Here is a 20,281-nt window from a genome sequence, read left to right on the forward strand (position 1 = left end):
CAAGGTGTTATGTTACGTACGTATGCTGGAAGTTGCCAAGGACCATAATGAGAATTAAAGAGAATGGTGAAAGGAAAGGAATGAGTGCTGGGAAAGTCTTAACATAATCCCTCTTTATTAGTTATATGGCCCTGACCAAGCCATTCTCAACATCAGGTGTAGTTTACTTAAGCATTATGCTTAAGCATTATCCTTAACAAATTTAGTTCCTTCCAAAATTGGGAGGATGATGGAAAAGGAATAGAAAATAGCTCCGCCTTTTACAAGGTTCAATGTTAACTCCTAACAGTTGCTCTATTGGAATATAGTTATGGAATAAAATCAATGCTATCAACTTTGTCTAAAAGAAAACAAAACAAGCTTTCTAATTTTTTATGTGATAAACTGAAGATAGTTCATGCTGACTACACTTAATGTTAATGTAAGTCAAACCAAGATATAACAGTTTTTTGTCTTTCTTAACCAAAGTCTATCTGTTACCTAGCTAGTTTTATACCAGACATTTTTATTGCCAATTAAAAAACCCACTCAATTCAACCTGGGGTTTTGACAGGAATTATATTTCAAATTAGGACAAAATAGTAGTCTTCAGTTTAAGAATACCATCATGATATTGTACATTTGTATATTTTACATGGAGCACCAAACACATTAAATAAGGAAAAACAGTTACTGCCTCATGGGTAAAATGTTCACTGTGGTAGAGGAAGATTTCTTTATTACTTAGAGATTTATTACTTAGAGATAATGTTGCTTAAATTCTCTTAGGAATGAGGTAGAAGGAACATATACACAAATAATAAAACAATGGAGCTCAGTATGATACTGGCTGGGGCCCACTGCCTAAGCCCCACAGTGTACAGGTGCTACATGGTAATCATTTTCTCCTCCAACCAAGTATAAAATAAGATGGTACAAGAGAACTGGTTGTCAGAAAAATGTAGTGAGTTGGATGTAGAAAGAGCGCTGGACCAGGTAGGGCACAAAAAACAAAAATATTGGAATTAAATGAAATGAACTACATAAATAGTTTTAAAATATTTGAATAGTACTAATTAAACACTATGGTCTTTACTATTCTGGATAAAAATTTATTTTAAAATTCTCATTGAATATTCTGTATGGTTTTATGAGATTTCTTGGAAAATTCCTTGGTTATATTATTTCTGGTTAGAGTAATTATATGGTGATTTGTGGGTCTATAAGTATTAGCTAATATTATGACTTCTTTATTATTTGGCTTCTTTCTAATCTACTTTCTTGGTGCTTTTGGTTTTTATTTGTTTGTTCAAGTATTCCCTTATTCTGATACTATTCTCTTAGATTTTTCATTTCTTAGCCAATTTATCCTCTTTTTATAAAATGGAACACAATATTGTTACTGTTATAAATCAGAGCATACCTTAAAAATCTATCAATGAATTTATTTCACAGACTAAGACATTCCAACAACGGAAGCAAATTGACCTTGCAAGCAGTATAGGTTTGCCGAAAAGCACTACGTGGAGAATTAGAGAAGAATAGGAAATGGACTTCCTGGTAAAAGAGTGTAACACCAGAATGATGGCAGAGGGCATTCCAGGCCCTACTCAGACTGCGCATGGGAATAGTAGGAGACCTCAAGAAGCCTCACTGAAACTGCACCCATGAAGAGAAAGAATGGGTGAAAAGAACATGTGAGAATTTGGGGTGAGGAAGCTTTTTATCATATTACAAAAGCCCTTACCATACAGAGGCTGAAACCATGGATATAAACATACTGGCAGACAAATATTTCAAAACTTAATGCCATTTTAAAACAGCATTTTAGTTGTCTGATCAATGTTATAAGGAAAATAAAAATGATCAGAAGATAAAATAACCATAAGTAATCATCATATTTTAAAGATAGGAAACGTTCCTTCCCTTTATGTAATTATTCATTAGAGTATTATCCAAGTGTTCTATTTTCTTTATAGAATACTTTCAAAGAACAGAAAAAGAGAAACAAATTCATGTGGAGGAAAAAAACAAGAATGCCCCCAAAACCCAACATTTCCTACAGACTCTAAAATTATATAAGAAATAGCCAGACTAGTACAAATACTGGTGCCGAGCAATTTAATAAAAGGGAGCAATATTAGTGGATCAAGATTTCTGATTCCCTATCAAATACCAAGAATAAAGACTTCTCCCAGCACTCTGGGAGGCCGAGCCGGGAGGATTGTTTGAGCTCAGGAGTTCAAGACTAGCCTGAGCAAGAGTGAGACCCCATCTCTACTAAAAGTAGAAAGAAATTATATGGACAGTTAAAATATATATATAGAAAAATTAGCTGGGCATGGTGGCACATGCCTGTAGTCCCAGCTACTCGGGAGGCTGAGGCAGGAGGATTGCTTGAGCCCAGGAGTTAGAGGTTGCTGTGAGCTAGGCTGACACCACAGCACTCTAGCCTGGGCAACACAGTGAGACTCTGTCTCAAAAAAGACTTAAATGAGGGGAATTTAGTTCAAAACTATAACAAAAGACTTCAGTTGATCCTGTTTATTCTATATAAATTCAGACTTTTTATACAGTATATTTAATATATATTTTAAAATACATACTACAGTTGCTTTAGTCAAAATAGATAAGTAGTCAATGCAGACAGAAAATGGGAAAATTTCACTCAAGTCCAAATATCTTGAACATTACAATATTTAAAATTACTAAAAAGGAAGTGGCAAAGAACAGAAAATTACAGCTAAGAATTATAACAGAAGACCATAAATTATCTATCAATTTCTCCTTGGAGGGCCATGTCAAGTAAGGTAGCTTTTCATTCTTCAGGAATATAAGAATCTTAATAACTAAGTCAAACACAAACTTTTTGGTTTTAAAATGCTTTTAAGTCCTTTTTCTTAGACATCCACAAATACGCAGATGCCCTGTCCTCCTCTGCAGGGGCTCTCCAATATTCTTCTCTCTGCTTTAAGTATCACACGGGCAATCAAGAGGTTAAAGGGCATATTCTGATGGGGGTCTCTCTACTGTGTAGGAAGAACACTAATGTTATAACAGCAGTTATGGGCAAAAGGTCTTCAGAGAAATCACATTCCTGCTAAACAGCTAGCTTTCTCTCCAAGTATAGCATGCCCATTACCATCAGGTATTATATTTAGTGATAATACAGCTCGAGAACTAGGAGAGAAATTTAAAGTAAGCCATTGGCCTACAAACAAATTAAATCTTGCAACTTTAGATTCGAGCAACAGAGTTTTACAGGAATATCTGTGAAAAACCAGGTAGATTTGGATTGTTGATATAAACCATCCTGCCTTTAACTGGACTTTGTCTTTAGAAATTATGATCAGAAGAGAGTAACTGGCCTCTCCATGACAATAGAAAATTTACTTTGCCAAGGCATAGGGAAAAGAGGATTACTAAATTCTTCCATTTAAAAAGAATATTGTCATGCTTGTAATCCTAGCACTCTAGGAGGCTGAAGCGGGAAGACTGCTCGAGGCCAGGAGTTCGAGATCAGCCTGAGCAAGAGCAAGACCCCATCTCCACAAAAAATAGAAAAATTAGCCTGGTGGTGTGCTCCTGTAGTCCCAGCTATTCGGAAGGTTGAGGCAGAAGGATAGCTTGAGCCCAGGAGTTTAAGGTTGCAGTGAGCTATTATGACACCACTGCACTCTAACCCAAGCAACAGAGTGAGGCCTTATCTCAATAACAAAAATAACAACAACAAAAGAATATTGTTTTTATAAAGTATTGAAGCAAATATTAAAAACAAATACTGACTTAAAAAATTAAGACTTACAGGTTAGTGATGAGCCCATACTTTTTCAATTCTATTATTAATACATTCATTATATTTAAAGCTATAGATGGAATCTAGACAAGTATCCTATCTGATATTTACCTAAAGTACTAAGGAAAATATTTTAAGGTTTATACATGACTTATCTGAGAATTTTCTATTGAGATCATCTAACGTCTCAACTAATAGAACAAACATAAAAGAACATATGCAAGATCAATTCATTTAACTTCTAAAGGTCTCAGATGCTCCCTGACCTAGATAAAATGAAGTAACTGGACCAGGTGATCCCTAAAATGAAAAATTATATAAGACTCCAAGACTCTAAGTATGCATGTTGACTTATTCATTAGACAAATACCCCTTAGGTACCTAGTATATGATAGATTTTGCATTAGGCTCTGGGTATTCAGCAATGAATGCAACAAACACAGCTCTCACCTGTAAGGAGCTTACAATTTACGGAGAATACAACACTAAAACAGTAATTTGCAAATATAATAATACAAACCTTCCGAAACTTTCTGAAAGAAGAAGCCACATTGATATTTAAATTATATAAAACATAAATTTAAATATTCATATAAAGCTAGAAGAAACCATTCAGAGACCATAACCTACTTGCTCTCACCAGAGAAAAATAGGGGTTCTAAAAAGAAAGCTTTATGACTTTTTGTTTGGATATATTGGCAAATTATCTAAGAAATCATTTAGCACTAATGAAAACAGAAAACAATGTTAGTCAACCAGATATACTACCAAAATGGTTACTATGCCCATATCAATTCAGATATTGGTTCTTCTTAAACCCAACCATCAAAGAAATATTATAAGCACGGAAAGGCATCATCTTAGAGATTTAAAAACAAATAAGTAACATGCAGAATAAAGATATTTTAAAAATAATTTCATAAGCAAGACCAAACTGACATAATAGTTAAAAACATACTATTTAAAATATGTATACAGATTAAAAATATAAAGCCTAATGACCAACCATTAATTTATGTAAAATATTAAAATCATCTATATTTTGCTTTCTGTAATAGACAGACTCATTTAATAATTACTGAACAACATGTATTTTATAGCTTGCCACTCTATATGCAGAAACATTAATGTATGTCATATAACTAACTTACTTGGTTTAAGAACCTCACATCTAAAGTATAAATTTAGACTATTTTAATAAGGAAAAGAATTTTCCCCTCCTTAATTGAATAAGAAAATATGAAAAAAAAGCATCACAAAATAATACAAAAACACCAAGTCATGATGAAAAGCAGCACTAGTTATCAATTATAAACTTTATAAGCAATTTTATCAATATTTCTATAACTTTATGAATTTTATATAGTAATCTCAATTTACATATATTTTTACCTAATAAAATATCTAAAGCGAGATTTATAAAAAGAACCACTTATCACAATTTAATGCTTTCAGTCATGTACCTAAAATATTATAAAACAAAACAAAAATTAAAGTATTATATTACTCAAAAAATAAAATCCTAAGCATGCTATCAACATTTCATATTTCCATTTCATATAGCACTGTTAAATCCACAAATAGACAGGAATGGTATTCATCATAATTAAGAATATAACAGCAGAACAGAAACATGAATATTATAGCATAGCCATATTTAAGATTTGACATAAACAGCTCAACAGAATGGAACAGTAATTATATCGATAGGTCTTCCTAAGCAATGTAACTCTATAAAATGAAACAAAAGTATATGTCTTTAGGTAGAGATAACATGTAACACTAAGAACACATCACAGAGCATCTTACCATAGCTTACTTATAAGGGCCCCTGCAAATGGTTAACAACTGTGGCACTAATTGCATATTGTGACACAGATATTCAGTTTTTAAAATACCCCCAAAATTTATTTTGGTAATATTTGATAAGTTTAGGGGATTAGTATTTGTGTACATTTAGACAAAAATGTTGATGTCCCTACCAATCTACAAAACTAATGAATGAAACACATCTATGTTTTATTAATACATTAAATGTACCTGCCATTTTTACAAAAACTACTGAATGGAACAGGTCTAAGTTTAGCAAATGCTCTATGTTGAATACACAAAGAAAGAAAAAGCCTATTTGAGTGCAACAAATAATTAAATTGTTAATCTTTCTTCATGAAGAAAATGTTTATTTTCACTTGTACCCCAAAATTACAGTTAACTCAAAAGTCACTCTCCTCTAAGACAAGCTTACAGATATGTACTTGGAAACCACTGTCAAATGGTCTTCATTTTATAGGCCTTTAGCTTGTACATTATAGAAATAAAGCCAACTAGTTCCCACGGAACCTTGCTTTCTTTCTATCATTACCAGAATAATTATTTCAAAACATATAAGCAGAACTTGGTACTCTTCTATCAATATTTCTAAATCCAATGGCATATACAAAGTATAGCAGGGATCAGGTTACATGGAAGCAAAAGAAAAAACACTGAAGGACACAGCACATTCTAGAGATGGAAGGAAAAGAGAAATTAAGATGAAAAGTAACACTAAAAAATGAGACGAAGTGTAGGCAGAAAGTCATAGGATATAAGCATTTCCAATCAAATTCATTCTAGTCTCGCAGCCTCAACTCCATTTCAGTTGCTAAGAGATGGGCTCATTATATGAACTGAAGAGATCCCCAAAAGAACCATCATATATCTTACATAAATATGAACTCAAATTGAATCAAAGACCTACATATTACAGCTAAAACTATAAAGTTCTTAGATGAAAACATAGGGGAAATTTTTCACAGCACTGAATTTGGCAATGTCTTCTTAGCTGTAACACCAAAAGCAAAGGTAACAAAGACATAGATAAATTGAATTTTATCAAAATTAAGAACTTTTGTACATCAAAAGATACCATCAAGAGAGCAAAAAGACAACCCACAGAATGGGATAAACTATTTGCAAATCATATATCTAATAATGAATTAATATACAGAATATCTGAAGAACTCCTACAACAACAAAACCAACCAATTCGAAAATGAGCAAAGACTTGAAGAGACATTCTTTCAAAGAAGATATATAAATGGCAAATAAGCACGTGGAAAAATGCTAAATGACTCTAGTCATTAGGGAAATGCAAATCAAAATCAAATTGAGATACCACTTCACATCCACTAGAAGGCCAATGATAAATTTTTAAATAAAGAAGTGTTGGTGAGGATGTACAGAAATTGGAACCCTCATACACTGCTGGTGAGAATATAAAATGACCTAGCCTCTGTGGAAAAATGTGAGAGTTCCTCAAGAAATGAAATACAGAGTTTTATATACATAAATGAGCTGAGAAGACGCTCTAATGAGAGGGCCAAGCCACATCTGTCCCAATCCTCCATTAGTCTCTATATTCTCTAAATATCACTTTTAATTTGGATTTTAATTTCTGCTCTACTTCCATTTTGCTGTCAGGAGGTCCAATTTAGTTTAACAGTCATTTAGTATTTCCCATATGCCAGGTATATATTTTTCTAGATGTGGTAGATATTAGGGGAATAGATATGGAATCGGGATGTTTTTCATGTTTTAAAATTAAACACATTTTTGTAATATAAAGTAATGTGTCTTGATGTAGAAAGCCTGAACAATGAAAAAAGGGAGGGGGGAGAGTAGAAGTAAAAGAATTTGCCCAGAATGCTAGATGGAAGTTATATTCCAAGAGACCAAATTCCTTTGGCTCTGAAAAATAATTTAGAAAAATTCAGTATCAGAAATGTGACACAAATTAGGATTGGAAAAATGGGAACAGAAAGTTTAAAAAAAGCAAAATGGATATAAGAAGGAAAATATAACAGAACAATTAGAAGGAAGAAAACACAAAGACAAACACGAAAAACAGTTGCAGTTGCAGCTGCAGCAGCTGGAACCCAAGCAAAGTGAATCATGGAACAAGTGATCAACTGGGTATAATACTACCAATAAGGCGTGTAAGATAAGAGGGCAAGAGAAGATGGTGGAATTCAGCTACACAGGGTCACAAGTGATGCCAATAAATAGTTTTGGAGGTCTGGAGGGGGCAAAAGCCTGATCAGAGTGGGTTTACACGGGAACAGCAGGAGAGAAACTAGATAACAAGCGTAGATAATTTTCAAATAGATTTGTTGGATGGAAATAGCACAATAGGAGAAGGTAGGCTCAAGAAAAGGCTTTCTTTGAGATGGGAGAAATAACCACAGGTCTGTATGTAGATGGGAATGATTTAGAATAGAGCCAGAAAATGGGCCATATCTTTGATTAGGCAAGAAGGGATGGCAATTAGAAGACTGGCCTTAGATAGCAGCATGATTGTTCATCTATGGCTAAAGATGAGAACACACAGAATGTGGCAGCAGATCCAAGTAGAAAGGTTGACAGAATCAAAGTCTGTAGAAGTTTCCTTCCCGATTCAATTTCTCAATGAGGTAAAAGGCAAGATCACCAGCTGAAAGTGAGAATGCAGAAGAGATGTTAGGGATGTGAGGAGACAAGCAGTACGAAACTGTCTTCTAAGAAAGTAGGACAGTGAATAAAAGAAGGACATAAAGAATTAAGGACCCACTGAGGTTCACATGTCATGAATTTAAAATAAGAATCATTGTGGTTGATTGCTTTACTCCAACCAGGATCAGCTACACAGGTACACGCAAAAAGTACGAGTGCTTTAACCAGGATTTAACCAGGGTTCTTATGGTTTTGTCAGGCAAGTACTACAAAGCAACAGGAAAGCAAAAGAAGAGCTGGGAGTCAAAAGAAGGGATTACAACAGCTGACCAAGGAATGTAAGCAACATAAGGAGAGGACTGAGGGCATTACAGCGGATGAGGGGTGGTAGGATCAATGGATTGTAATATCTGCTGAGGCAATTCCTTTGCCTAGACTATAAATTCCTTAATAAGGATCATTTCTTGGTATCTTCAGTGCCAAGAACAGTATTGGCACACAGTAGATGTTCATTGTATGTCTGCCAAATAAGGGAATAAAATTTGATTAAAAGCGACTGAATACTGGCAAAAATGGATTGAACATAATTGTTTGTGAAAGCCTTCTACTAGGTTTTTTCCCTCCCTGAGTCCCTCCTTCCACAGAGGATTTAATTCACTTAGAGAAAAATACAGTATTTTTAAATGTAATGCATTTCTATTTCAAATAATATTAACATATTTAAGCATAATTGATCTTATTTTCAGTTTTCTATAATTACTAATATAGAGCAGAACTGTTGTGTGACATATCTAAGACTTTCACAGTTGAAATTTTGAAGTCTCTTTTCTACTCCTCCTTTACATCTAGGTGTCCCTTAATGCAGCTGGTGATCCTCAATATAGAAAAAGTTATTCTTTCATCAAATTTGCGACTCTTTGACTATCTAAAGCCAAATTGGAAATAAATGGAGAAAATTTAATCAGCATCAATACACCATAATAAAATATTGATGTATTTATATTTTAAATCCTGTACCAAGCAGTCTAGACAGTTTCAATACATTCAGTTGTTACTGAACAACTGAACAAGGGTAAGTCACACTCAATAGAGTCTATGGCAGGTAAATATCAATGTGTATGTAACCTTATTTTCAAAAATCAATCCTATATTTATGACATGACTTCAAAATTTGAAAGTGAAAAGGATCAATTAGATAATGATACTAAAAACTTCTATAAAATATTATCACTAAGAAAAGTTAAAACAAATGTAACAGAGAGCCTACTATTAAAAATTATTTAAGTGTGACTAAAGTTTGATAAATGTAAGGAGATATATTTTTAAAAGACTAAAAGAGAACACACTACAGTATTAACAATGATTTTATGTTTCTGTTTTTATATATGTTCTCAGTTTTCTAACTGACTGCTATTTCTAGAAGAGTTTAAAAAATAATTTGTGAAAAACACCAACTTAGAATGCTCCAAAGCATTCTAGTGCTTGGTGATCTAGTAAATTCTATAGTGCCAGAAAATAGTTCTATATATGGTCACCATGTCAGGAAAATTCTGTAGCAGTATTACGCCATTTGTGGTTTCGGGTCAAGAGTTCTGGCTATTTCCAGTAAATCTGGTATAAGCATATAAAATATGCCCTTTTTTTTCATTGTAGTAGTAAAAAAACGAATTGGCCAAAATCCTAGCCTTTCGTGTAGCAAAAATTAACATTCATCAGCTGTGAAATAGGGACAAATGAAAATTGTATTAAAGATTTACATATCATTTTAGAAAAAAGAAAAAATGTAGAAATTAGTAAGAAAAATAGTATTTAAAAAAATAAGATAGATATTCTTACATTTTTTTTAAGAAAAATCTGTTTGACAGAAAAAAGATGTTTCAGACAAAACAAAAACACAGGTAAACAGCTGTATACAAAATTTCCTAAATTGTTCTCATCATGAATGACTGCCACTGAAGATAAAACTATTTTCATGAACCTTTATGCATAAATTTTAATTCCTAATTCATATCTGTTAAGTGTAAATTTAGAGATCTAGCTGAAGATCCCCCAAATAATAGGAAAACTGTGATAGAGCTGATAAGGGTTTGTTGCAGTCCTTATTCAGACTTGAAGGAGCAGCAAAAATCATAATTATGATTTTTGCTTACTTATCAATAAGACTGACTCTTTGGTTCCCACTGCATAGAGAAATAAGAATACTATTGTGTTAACTATAAGAAAACAAACAGCTTAATCTACGGAAGTACAGCTATTTTCTCTATGGTGCTGGAGCGTGAAAGACCCACCCTGCACATCTTCACCAAGATGGCAAGTTTTCTTCTTTTGAAAGTTCACAGCACACAAGCATTCAATTGTCAAAAATACATGGCATCCTTCTTAGTAACACAAGCATGTCTGGTTAAACTAGGTCTCATTTTCCTTCCCATACTGTTAAAGACTGTTAAAGACTTAAATTCCTCAATTAAACTCTTCCTTTATCTTCACCTCCCACTATCAATTTTATTAGACATTCTTTCTATCCTCTAAAACCCAAGTGCTCCTAGAATTTCTGTTTCATTTAGTCAATCTTTTCTTAACAAGGCTGGGTACAGTGGTTCATGACTATAATACCAGCACTTTCGGAGGCTGAAGCAGGAGGATCACTTCAGGCCAAAAGTTCAAAACCAGCCTGAGCAACATAGCAAGACCCTGTCTCTACAAAAATTTTAAAAATTAGCTGGACATGGTGCATGCCTAAAGTCCCAGCTACTCAGAAAGCTGAGGCAAGAAGACTGCCTGAGCCCAGGAGTTCAAGGCCACAGTGAGCTATGATCACACCACTGCACTGAAGCCAGGGTGGCAGAGCAAGACCCTGACAAAACTTTTCTTAACAAAACAGAAAGCTATATTTTAATTGTGAAATAATTTCATGAATCTCTCATTGCTTACACCTAATATTAATGAGCTAATAGAAAACAATCAAGCCCTAATTACAGTGAAAATCGGAGAACATCTAAATTCAATCCATTCATCACAGAATTTCAAATATTTTATAAAGACCAAGAGTAAAAAGTGTCTCTGTACATAAACCAGCAAAATAACTAGGAAAGAAGAATTGAAAAGAGAGGTAAAAGATGATGTGATTCCTATCCATCTTGTGGGCATTACTTAGTAATTATTCATTTTTGCTGATTCAATTTTTTCTTCCTAATTTTAAAACAACATATTTTACATTTATATCCTAAGCAGAACTGAAATTCCCTCTAAATTTTATTTAATAAGATCGTTTAGTAAGATCAAAATGACTAAAAATCAAAAACTAAGCAAAATATTCCTATAGTGGTTAAATCTAAGATCTCAAGTATCTTCTAGGACTTCAGGTGAGGAAAATCATGTATTATATAGGCAGCAATAAGAACCAACAGCTAGCTGAAAGGATAAATTGCACACAGTGTTAAAGAGATAACTGGAAAAGCTTGTTTCAGGACAGCTATCACATCTAAGCACTGATAACAGATATTCTTAAACTCCAGAACTTTGTTAGTTTTGATTAGAAATAATAAAGAATGAGTCCCAAACAAAACTTCTCAACATTTCCTCATGAGTTAAGTTGCTATTTTCTTCCAAGCATTGGAATGGATCAGAATTGTACTTTTCTCAAAATAATAAAGGTAATTAGATTAAACCATGCTTCTAGAGCTTATTACTATTACCGCAACAGACAATAAAACTTTACCTTTAAGAAACAAAGAATGTGAGATGATGTCCTTAGTAACATCCCAAACCACAAAACACAATTTAAATGTAAATCATGAGAACTGTATTCCTTTTTGAAGACACTAGTTTCACCACGAAACCACAATTTAAAACTTCTATAGTTAATTTTTCAAGGGATCTAACTCTATCATAGGGTAGATATCAAAAATAATAACAAACATTCCAAAAGGAATTAAGTTATTCTTAAAAGATAACTAAATGATCAGATCCCAGAACGGGCTTGCCAATTTTGGATAAAATCAAATACAAATTTCTTTTGATAAGCCAAAGACAACTTGTGTAAGAAAAAAACTGAAGTCACTGAATACAACCTAACATGGAATCTCAGTTTTGCCTTTCAGATCCCTAGGTCAGTAGTCACCACAAAGTGCATTCGATTTTAGTCAAGCAGACGTGCCTACATTTTCCAGCATATTGTTTTGAAGATAGCAGTAAATTTCTGAGACTTCTGAACTAGGTTGGAATGTAATAGCTGCTGATGAGGAGATAAGGCCTTCTTGAAACAGCTAATATTTCTTAGGAAAGTCAAACTTCTAAATCTCTGCCTATCGAAGGAAAAAAATGATGACTGAAGAGGAATACAAAGAGGTTACTGTGGTAATGTAGTTTTAAATGCAGAAGAACAGGCAGCCTGAATTGGCTTGTGGATGTCAAGAAGCTCCAATCCCTTTTACCTTTTTAATAGATTTTTCTATCATTTCATCAATAATGTCTTCTCTACTAACCTACATGTATTACACATAAAAATCAACTGTGTAGACTTCAGTTTTCTAGACACTAAGGATATCTCCTAAGCGCTAAGAACATTAGGTAGGAAGTCACTAAGTAAGGGATTTATGTGCTAAAAACTACATATTTTCTATACAGTACTATGACCTCAATTAGAATACTATCAAGTCCATAATTCGTTACTTAAGTTTTTAAATAGAAAAGTATTTTAGAAGTGTTTTTAGGTAATAATCACTAGCTAAAACTCAAGTTACCTCACATTCCATCCGCAGTAATGCACCAAGTAAAGGACCTCTCCACCTTCGACATCAGAATCTTTAATACTAGCTTCATACATTTTTTGATTTTTCCCTCGTCCATACCGCACTTGGACTTTCATGCCTGGTGGATAGCATTCAAACTCCTCTTCCTCATTGTTGTCATCATCATCTTCATCTTCTTCCTCCTCCTCCTCCTCCTCCTCATCCTCTTCTTCTACTTCTTCATCATCTTCATCTTCCTCTTTATTCGTTTCATCTCTTGAAAGGTTTAAAAAATTGCAGAGTTAATAAAAGATACTTCATAAGCTTTTCAGTTCCAAACCACATAAATTGATAAAAATCGTGGCTGTGATTGTTCCAGGAACAGCAGATTCCATGTGTATGAAATTCTCTGAGTTTCAATTTAATATTTAAAAACTAAAACTGTATAAGATGACCATGGTTATAGAAAGATACATTTAGAGAAAATGAAGGTCCAAAAATGAGTGCATTAAAAGGAAATTTCCAACAGTCAGAAGAACAGAAGTTGTACTGAATAGCAAGAAACTAGTTAGGTCAACTGTAACAATTTTACTATAAAAGTGTTTTACATCTCAGTTGACAAAAAAAAAAAAATTCATTATACTTCACTGCCATTTTCTCACTAAAAGTTATTTTACATTCAAATATCTCCAGCCTCAGGATGTTTAAAACAAATTTTTACTAGCAGATGGGTAGTATTAATAACTTTAAAACATGCTCCAACCAAATTTTCTAATGTTCTACTAACTGAAATACTACTGTAACTTTCACAGAAACATTCTACTGATGTGACATCAACATTACATCATTTGTTCTTTCCATCCTTTCAAACTTTGCCACAATTTCTGTTCTCTACCACACATTTACTCAAAGCTTTCTTCAACAAATCCTCTCTCACAACTTTGAAGTTCCAAAGAAATACATATATGAGAGGCCAATTACAAATATATGAAACTAAAAGCCAAACTATTTTAGAAAGCATTACAACCGTACACCTTCTAAAACTGAGTGTTCACATTATTTTTATATTGACCATGAATCTGTATTAAACAAATTAGAGAAAATCTTCAATTATAAATCTTTCTAAGATTTCTAAGCACTAGACTTATAAAAAAAACTTCAATATAAAATCTGAGTATAATTAGTTTTATCTGCTTTGCAGTATGTTTGTACTTAATAATACAACAGTTGTCCAAAAAGACATCAATTTATAGCTGACGAATGAATAAACATCATAAAACACAACCACAAGACAACTTTGTAATTAAGCTTTAAAAGTTAACAATTATAATATTTACATAAAAAGACTTCCTCCACTGATAATTTCAGTTTTACATTTTTATATGTAACTTTTTAGTGATAACATACTTTATCATTCCTAATTATGTAATTATATAAACAATAAAAATAATCTATAGTGATATAAGTAGCACTATAATGCTTTTTTATTCACCATTTTCTTGCTGTATAGTAGAGCAAGTGGGTTGGGGATAAGCCTAACAGACTTGTGGAATTAAACCTGAGTTCACGGAAGCATCAAATATACGAAGTTTGTCTGAAATACATCACAAAGTCTACAAAGATTCTCAAGAATTATTCCTAAAGCCACACTTACAGTCAAATGAATAGGTATTTAAAAACTAAAACCTAAAGGAAACTAACTGTGATCTGAGATTTAAGAAATATTAACTCTGTTTTGGGGCCGGGTGTGGTGGCTGACACCTATAATCCTAGCACTCTAAGAGGCAGAGGCAGGAGGATCACTTGAGGTCAGGAGTTCGAGACCAGCCTCAGCAAGTGAGACCCCTGTTTCTACTAAAAATAGAAAAATTAGCTGTGGTGTGATGGCACATGCCTGTAGTCCCAGCTACTTGGGAGGCTGAGGCAGGAGAATTGCTGGAGTCCAAGAGTCTGAGGTTGCTGTGAGCTAGGCTAACACCATGGCACTCTAGCCCGGGTGACAGAGCAAGATTCTGTCTCACAAAAAAATCTGCTTTTGGAAATACATTAACATCTCTATAATGAAGAATAATTTTAATAAGGGTAAAATAGCTAAGAAATTAACAGAAATGGTGTTATGAATGATAAACTGTTATAAATAATTTTTAATGTTATTTTATATAATAAATTAAAACAGCTAAGAAATTTTTAGGGAAGAATACTACTTGCTTAAGTCATAAGACCATATCTTTGCATTTGAGGGGGAAAAGAAGTGTATTCTGGTGGCCACAAAAAGAGATTTATCACATAAAAGAGAGATGAAGAATAAAAACTAAATTTTTCAAAATGAAAATAAACTCTAAACTTTATCTTACATAATACAATACACTGAGTACAAATGGTAAATGCCAAAAACAGCAAGCACAATCATACTTTAAGTGATAGCCAGGGCAAATTTTTATTTAATCTAGAATAAAAACCCAATAAAACAAAGCAATCAAAACTTTAAAATAAAAGATTTGCATTTAATGTCCACCTCAGATACAAACCAAATGAAATTCACTGAAATAATACACTGAAGTACAAAGAAGCAAACAACATAATTACTGGCAAAAAGCCAAAAAAAATCTGTTCTATTCTAAGAATTCAGAGGGTAATGTACCAAACCAGATGGAACACACAATGCCAAGAAAGAGAGCCCCTGAAAAGTATAAACTACAAGCAACATATACACTTTAAAAAATTAAGTTGATGCATATATTACATCATACACACACACACACACATATGTATTTAAGTTAGTTATCTTTTTGAGAACAATATTTTGGGAAACCAAATGTATCAGCAAGGATTTTTCAGCTGAATTCACAAAGAAATACCAATTTTTCCCAGTTTGATGTTACACTCCCTACAATGAAACAAATTTTTTTAAAATGTACTACATTAAGGTAGTAGGTACTACATTAAGTACCTACTATGGGCTAGGAACTGAACTAGGCATTTTATATATATTAACTTCTTCAACCTACTATACCTAGACTATGGAGGAAGGACATTGAAAATTCTTGGTAGTAGCCAATTACTCAGAGAAAGTTTATATACTAGAAAAATACCTATATATTAATTCTTCATAATTATAAAAGTTTATTTTGTATTTATCTAATAAAATTCAAACAATTATTGTAGTCCCCCTTTATCTACGGGGAGTGCATTCCAAGACCTCGCCCCCCAGTAAATGCCTGAAACCACAGATAGCACCAAACCCTATATATACTATGTTTTCTCCTACATGTTCTAATACGTAACTATGATAGTATTTAATTTAGAAATTAGGGAGAGTAAAAGACTAACTAAAATAATAATAAAATATAACTATAATTAAAAATTATATGAATGTGGTCTCTCACACAAAATATTGTACTGTACTCACCTATTTTTGGACCATGGTAACTGAAATCATGGAAAGCAAAACTGTGGAAGAGGGGGGACTATTGTATAGATAGTCCCAACACATAATGCTTCTAAACAATATCTACCAAATTACGGCAGTCACAGCAAGAAAATTTTAGTTTGCAGTTTGTGTATATTAAATAAATATCTATCGTGCATAAAAATCCATATACTTAAAAGACCTAAAGATTAATAACAACCTACAAAATATAATTTATTCTATAAAATAAGCAAAAGTACCAACTTGGAAAATTAAGATAATTATTAATAACAGAGAAAAAATACACATTTACCACAGTGTTTTGCAAACAGTAGATGTTCCAGAAACATCTGCAGATTTAAAAGTCAGATTTTTAAGCGAAATGCTAATCCTTATTAAGTTTCTTACTGAAATAATCTCTACTAGCAGTAAGAAGTATCTCAAATATACAGTTGTACACACTGAAATATAACAAAGTATAACCAACAAATACTTTTACTATATTCATCTAAATCCAGTGTTTTTTTCTTCCATGTTCGTCTCCATGATGCCACCAAAATTTCAGAAGAATTCTAAATGGCAAAAAGTTGAATCTATACTAAGTTTCTTAATAGTTAAAACTGCCTCCAAGTAAGCGGTAAGATATACTTCAAATACATATTTGTATACACAGAAATACAACAAAGTATAATAAACAAACACCTTTTACTATATTCACCTAAGTCCAAGGTTTTTTTTCTTCCCTGTTTGTCTGCATGCTATGGCCAAATTTCAGAAAAACACTAAAATGATCAAGAAACATAAGCTGTGCTTATTTAAAGGAACCACTAACGTGGAGAGGTTTATGTTTTTTAAACCTGAGAAATAAGATCAAACGCCAAAGATTACCTATAAAATCCAGGGTCCACTGACAGTGCATAAATGACATTGTCAAATAATCCATCATTCTAAAGTGACTAAAACAAGGAAATGCTACTACCACATAAAACAGAACAGTTTTGGCCTTTTTAAAACTTAATAGCATTTTTCCATTCTTATTTTGCTTAAGAAATAAATACAACTCTCAGACAATCTATAGCTAACATACCATCCAAAACACTAGGAGGACATCTTCCCAAGTTTGTATTATCATGTCATTGAGCAGATCTTAATACAATAAAAAGTACTTTTCTCTACCTAAAAATTTTATAAATTTCCATGATGAGAGCAAGAAGAATGGATCACAAATATGATCTTTTTCTACAAATTTACATTAGTAGGGTCTCTGAAGAAGGCAAATGCTATTTACTTAGTAAGTGCCAATCACTCTATTATTTGGTATTTTATTAATCAAATTGAGATTCATAAATACACATATACAAAAAGCAAATTATAAGAATTCAACTAGCCAAAATGCATTGTAACCAAGAACAAATTTCTTACCCAGATTTTGCTTTTTCTTCTTCAGCTTCTACCTTTATGCTGAGGGATTCATCTACCCTAGCTGTGTTATCGTCTTTATCTTCCAGATTTTCATTTTCTTCTGGTTTTTTAATGTTAACTTCTTTTTCCTGATCAGAATGTGTAGGTATAGATTCTAATAAATTCTTTTTACTTCCCTAGAAAAAGATCAGAGGAACTAAACCAATAAAAGTAAAAATTTTCAACCTAAATCAATGATCTTACTATTAGCAACAGGAGGTACCAACCAACACTAATATTAATAAAGTTACTAGTTACTTGTAAACAACTCCTGTCATTCTTAAAACACTACACAAAATAGTTAATGGCTATTTTGAATAGTTATTACATCAAAATTATACAGAAGTAGTACTTAATGCAGAAAATGTATAAATAATAAAGTATAATATTATACAATAAATTAATCTTGGGAACTTCACAGTGCATGTAGAAAATATACTAAAGAAGGCAAAGGACAATTAACAATATCTGATTTACCAGAGAGGGTTTAATATTCTCCTTTCTTTCAATTTCGTCCTCAGTAGGCTTTTCTTCTTTTGGCATTATATTCCTCTCCTCTTCAATCTTTATTTCTTTGATCTCTGTTTCATTTTCTTCCTTAACTTTTATTTCTTTTAAATTTTCACACTCCTTGCATGGCTTGTTAACAACCTTCTCTGGCAATGCCATCTGAAATTCAATATTGGCTGACCTACAATACTCCTCAAAACCATATAAATATCTGGAAACATGAAGAGACATTACATTCAGTGAAAACATTTTTTCAAAATATAACTATAGAGATTTTATTTAATGTGTGTTCATTTCTTTAGTTTAAACTCTCAAATATTCAGCCATATTAACATTCTAATTTATTCTAGTTCTTTCCAATCTTTTTAATCCAAATACAAAATTTTGTCAAAAAAAAAGAAATCACTAAAAAAACTGTGCTCCGGGTGAAAACATAATCATAATCTTAAATATAATAATATTAACAATAATAGCTATTATAATATGAGTAATAGGATCTATTCGTTGCACATTTATTGTATGTGAGGCTTTGGGTCACTTACTAAATCTCATTTAGTCATCAGAGTAATCCTCTGAGGCAAGCAGCACTAACCCATTATACAAATGAAGAAACTAGGGCTTAGGAGAAAAAATAAATGATCCAAAGGCACAAACAACTAATAACTGGCAAAATTAAGATTCAAACTTAGATTTATCTGACTTCAGAACATTGGCTTTTTAAGCTCTATGCACTACTTTTCAAATATACCTGGCCACAAAAACTTTCTTCACAGAATTTCTCACATACCTAGTATTCATAGAATACACTTTAGAAAATGCTATCATAGAGTGATTACTCTAGTAAAACTTTCTGATTTCTTCTTTGAAGAAATAAACTCAGCTATATAGTAAATTCCATCCTGCTTTCTAGGTAAAATATTGAAGAGAGCCTTATTAGTATACTAACTTACTTTTTATAAGCACATTTAACGTTGTATCCTGCAGCTGAATTTAAGACAGGGATTCCAAGATCTTGGTAGACTTGTTTCCAAACAGCTCCACTTTCAATCTAATGGACAAAGTGAAATGAAAACTCCAAAATTAAAAGGTGGGAATATAATAATGTTTTGATACATATAGTATATAAAAATATATGTTTGTATTTCTTCAAAAGGAATAAAAATTATTAAACTCAGTAAGTTCTAAATTTGGTTTACAAATAAAAGGTTTTAGTACTCTAACAAACCTCAAAGAATTATAAATGTTGGAATATTAGATCATTTGACATTTAAATAAACCCAGTTATAGTAAATATAAAAACATTCAGGTTCCTAAATCAAAATTTGTAAAACATAGACAGATAAAAATTTTTAAAGGATTTATTATTTCCCACAAAATAAGCTAATAAATTAATGCAGTTCTACCACGATTATCAAAGCATTTTATTCTGCAGAATATTCTCAGTTAGATGAGTATCATATATCATGGCAACCTTCAAATAATTTCTTCAGATTAGTTCAACAAACTTCTTCCTCTTTGTATAAGGCATTGTGAAAGGGATTAAGAATATAAAGAATATTAAGACAGACCCCTGCTCTCAAGGAACATGAAGTCTACTGAAAAAGAGATGTCGAAAGAGTTTTCACCGATATGGTTGTGCTGTGACTCAGACGTACACAGGAGGTTTATGAAAATTTGACCAACTTAACAATAAATAAGAAAGCTCATTTTAAAAAATCTATAATTAAAACTTAAATTTTAGATGGGCCCAGTGGCTCCTGCCTGAAATCCAGGCTACTCAGGAAGCTGAGGCAAGAGGATCACTTGAGGCCAGGAGTTCAAGACTGGGAAACAAAGCAAGACCCCATCCTTTAAAAAAAAAAAACGAAAAACGAAAAAAAATTTATATTTTGCCTAAGGAGGATACCTCTACATTTCTAAGCTGTACAT

At 32.4% G+C, this 20,281-nt stretch overlaps 1 protein-coding gene across 5 annotated transcripts in view; it reads right to left on the reverse strand.

Annotated features, from left to right (window-relative positions):
• Positions 1-20,281, reverse strand: part of ARID4B (AT-rich interaction domain 4B) — a 126,197-nt gene that overhangs the window by 25,653 nt on the left and 80,263 nt on the right. For 4 of the 5 annotated variants that reach the window (XM_045537026.1, XM_045537028.1, XM_045537029.1 and 1 more), the window contains exons 14-17: positions 19,303-19,400; positions 18,320-18,563; positions 17,804-17,979; positions 12,985-13,248 (exon numbers count right to left, since the gene is read on the reverse strand). In XM_045537026.1, coding sequence (XP_045392982.1) covers positions 12,985-13,248; positions 17,804-17,979; positions 18,320-18,563; positions 19,303-19,400 — 782 coding nt within the window. The remainder of the gene's footprint in view (positions 1-12,984; positions 13,249-17,803; positions 17,980-18,319; positions 18,564-19,302; positions 19,401-20,281) is intronic. The other variant, XM_045537027.1, reaches the window with a different exon arrangement.

The sequence above is a fragment of the Lemur catta genome, chromosome 25 (assembly GCF_020740605.2).
Source record: "Lemur catta isolate mLemCat1 chromosome 25, mLemCat1.pri, whole genome shotgun sequence".
NCBI lineage: Eukaryota > Metazoa > Chordata > Mammalia > Primates > Lemuridae > Lemur > Lemur catta.